This window comes from Arachis ipaensis, chromosome B06 (genome assembly GCF_000816755.2).
Source record: "Arachis ipaensis cultivar K30076 chromosome B06, Araip1.1, whole genome shotgun sequence".
Classification (NCBI taxonomy): Eukaryota; Viridiplantae; Streptophyta; class Magnoliopsida; order Fabales; family Fabaceae; genus Arachis; species Arachis ipaensis.
The window spans coordinates 3,645,593-3,648,415 of record NC_029790.2 but is presented as its reverse complement, the minus strand read 5'-3'; the positions used below and the strand labels follow the sequence as shown (position 1 = coordinate 3,648,415).

At 31.2% G+C, this 2,823-nt stretch overlaps 1 protein-coding gene and 1 long non-coding RNA gene across 2 annotated transcripts; one reads left to right on the top strand and one right to left on the bottom strand.

The window, feature by feature from the left end:
- Positions 529-963, top strand: LOC110263098. The gene is made up of 2 exons (XR_002348156.1): positions 529-640; positions 675-963. It is a non-coding gene; the product is annotated as an uncharacterized LOC110263098 (long non-coding RNA).
- LOC107645421 (18 kDa seed maturation protein) lies at positions 674-2,041 on the bottom strand. The gene is made up of 2 exons (XM_016349437.2): positions 1,829-2,041; positions 674-1,378 (listed from the first exon to the last, which is right to left on the bottom strand). Exons 1-2 carry the CDS (start codon positions 1,934-1,936, stop codon positions 986-988), a joined length of 501 nt encoding a protein of 166 aa, XP_016204923.1. The 5' UTR covers positions 1,937-2,041; the 3' UTR covers positions 674-985.

The following is a 2,823-nucleotide window of genomic DNA, read 5'->3' as shown; positions in this document are numbered from 1 at the left end:
TAGAAAAACAACTCTCTGTTGAAGCGCTAGTAATTTTAAATTCCATTTAGTTTATTAATATAAATTACACATATTTGTTTGAAAGCACTATATACCAATTATTTATTGCACATGTTTTAGTACTATTTCTCTAGGCTCAGAACAAGGAGCTCTGCTCATATAAAAAATGAAAACGTGATGAGAATTGAGACTTTATTCATCTGAAAAACTACCTACTAATTCTTTACTATTTTTGTTTCTTTCTTACTATATTTCCAACTTGGTTTCGATAATTATGCATCATTAAAATTTATCGAACGAACGTATTAACATGGTTGTTTTATTGTATTAGAAATTTTGTTAACAAGTAAATTAATCCTGAAATTTATAAGCCTTATTGCAACGCATTTTGAATTAAGAGTAGTTTGTTTCTTTATAAGCAAAATTATCAAATCATTCTGAAATAGAAGTGAAATGCCCATTACATAATTTTTTCTAAGTTTTTAAAGATAAAAGATCGTGTTCTATGTAAAATCCCTAATATAAAATTTCAATATCACACTCTTCTTTTATTTTTAAATTTATTTTGTCAAGCCGCCAAATTAAAATAGTTTATTTTAAAAGACAATTGTATATATCTCTTACGATATTCGATCTAATTGTCAGTGCTATTAAATTTTCAAGAGGTCAACCAGAAAAAACTGAAACTACAAACTCTATTAGTTTTCTTCAGGAACAGAATGCTCCCCATTACATGGATAAAATAAAAATAAGAGAGTACATTACTGGTACACAAGACTCGAACGTAATAAGAGAAAATAAGATCAAAACGCAAAACGAAACTAAGGTACTCTTAGTAACCAAAACCACACCATTATTATAAACCAAACCTTTTTTCTCTCTCCCTACCTTTTACCTTTTATTAAACCTGACACGTATTATTATTATTATGACAATTAAACTATATTTTTTGGACTACTTATACTAAAGTGTATGAACCATCGGTTCAATACCCATACCCAGGATCATTGGGATTAACACCAGCACGTGTATTACGAGCGGTAGTGGTGGTTGTAGAGGTTTGAGTGGTGCCGGTGTTAGTCCCACTAGGACGCGAGCCTATCACTCCCTCAGTCACCTGACCTGTGGGCTGTCCAGTTCCATGGCCAGGTAACGCAGACATCTGGTGGCCTCCAGTAGGATGTCCATGTTGTCCGGTTGTGGAATGAGTGGCAGTTCCGTAGCCTGGGGCCACGTTGTCGGCACGTGCCGCCTCTTTTTGGGCAGCGTTTTGATTATAAGCAGCCTGCTTCTCCATCTCGGCTTGGTTGGTCTTGTGTTCCTTCTTTTGTGTTGCCATCTGTTTTTGGACAGGGTCACGTGTACTCATCCTCTCAGCCTGGTTATAGAGATAAACATTCATAAATAATGAGTTTTGGACGTGGTAGGTCTAATGACAACGAACTAATACATATACTTAAAACCATGTATAACTCGCTTAATCTAATCAAATCATCGTCAGTCAATCATGATGATCATGTTCAATGTTAATGATAACTAACTACCTAAAAAGCATGTGGAGTTCATCTTTATTATTAGGTAGCTTTTTAATAAAAATGTATAGTTAAGAAAGTGTATTTAAGTAATTTAATTTTCAAACGATACTGCTTTTCAATCTGTACTTATATCTTAAACTTTTTTTTGTTTCAAGGTTAAGTAATCATTAATCACATAAAAGATCTCGTGTCAAAATAAACAAATTACAAATAAAATATCTATCTTGGCTTTGCTAATAATACTTTATACAATACGAATTAAGATTTTAATCATCACAAAATATGTTAATTACCTTCTCTTGGACGGTGGCCTTGGTTTTCTCCAAACCAGCTTGAGCAGAAGCACCAACATTAGCAGCTTTCTCCTTAATGCTCTGTCCAGTATTCTTTGCTCCTTGCATTTTTTCTCTTTCTTTTCTTTCTTCAACAATTCAATTAACTTTAATTTCACTCTTATTACCTTAGCTTGATGTGTTTTGGCTGTGATCAATTCCATGGATTAAATAGATTTAAGTGCACCCCCAAGCACTTGCACCCGTGTCATTTTGAGGCACACGTGTCCAACTTACGAGGGTACTGGCATCACCCATCCTACACGTATTGGAGCCTCGTGTCTGTTGCCAAAGACTTTAGCGACTTAGACGTGGCAGTTCCGAAAGTTATAGAACATGTGGTAAACATATGTTGCTCATATTCATCTCATTCCATCCATCTAGCAGGTTCAAGTTAAAAACAATTTGTTATTGTTTATTCTTTTATTAAATATAACTTTTTTTTTTTGAATTTTCCTTTATTTACTATTTTATGTTTTATTCATTGGTTGTTATGAAAAAAAAAATTAATTTCTAGTAAAACTAATTTTAATTCTATCATATTTTTGTCAATATATCTTACCGTTAGATATATTTATATTCTTATTATGTTTCAATTTGTGTTCCTAAAATACTATATAAAACTAGACTAATAACCCGCAAATACTTTTCTCTTTAAAAGTTGTGGTACGAGGAACATATTTTTTTATTTAATAGTAGGTAAATAGGAAACTTGACTGAATTTAAAATTAAAATATATGATCTAAACATTGGCATTTGACATAGATCAATTTAATTAACTATCAATTATAACGTTCATAAGTACAGCATGTCTTGCAAAGTTTGTATCACATCTAACTTTTCTATTTTTAGTTTTTATAATTGGAAGTTATAATGTGATGTGAAGAAAATTTTTATTTAAATTATTTAAATATTTTATTTATTAAAATATATAAATATATAAAATATTTACATTA

Excerpts from the sequence above, each read along its gene's own strand:
- LOC107645421 (XM_016349437.2), bottom strand. The coding sequence starts at position 1,936 with ATGCAAGGAGCAAAGAATACTGGACAGAGCATTAAGGAGAAAGCTGCT. Across the intron at positions 1,379-1,828 it reads AGGCCACCGTCCAAGAGAAG|GCTGAGAGGATGAGTACACG; the intron begins GTAATTAACATA and ends CTCTATAACCAG.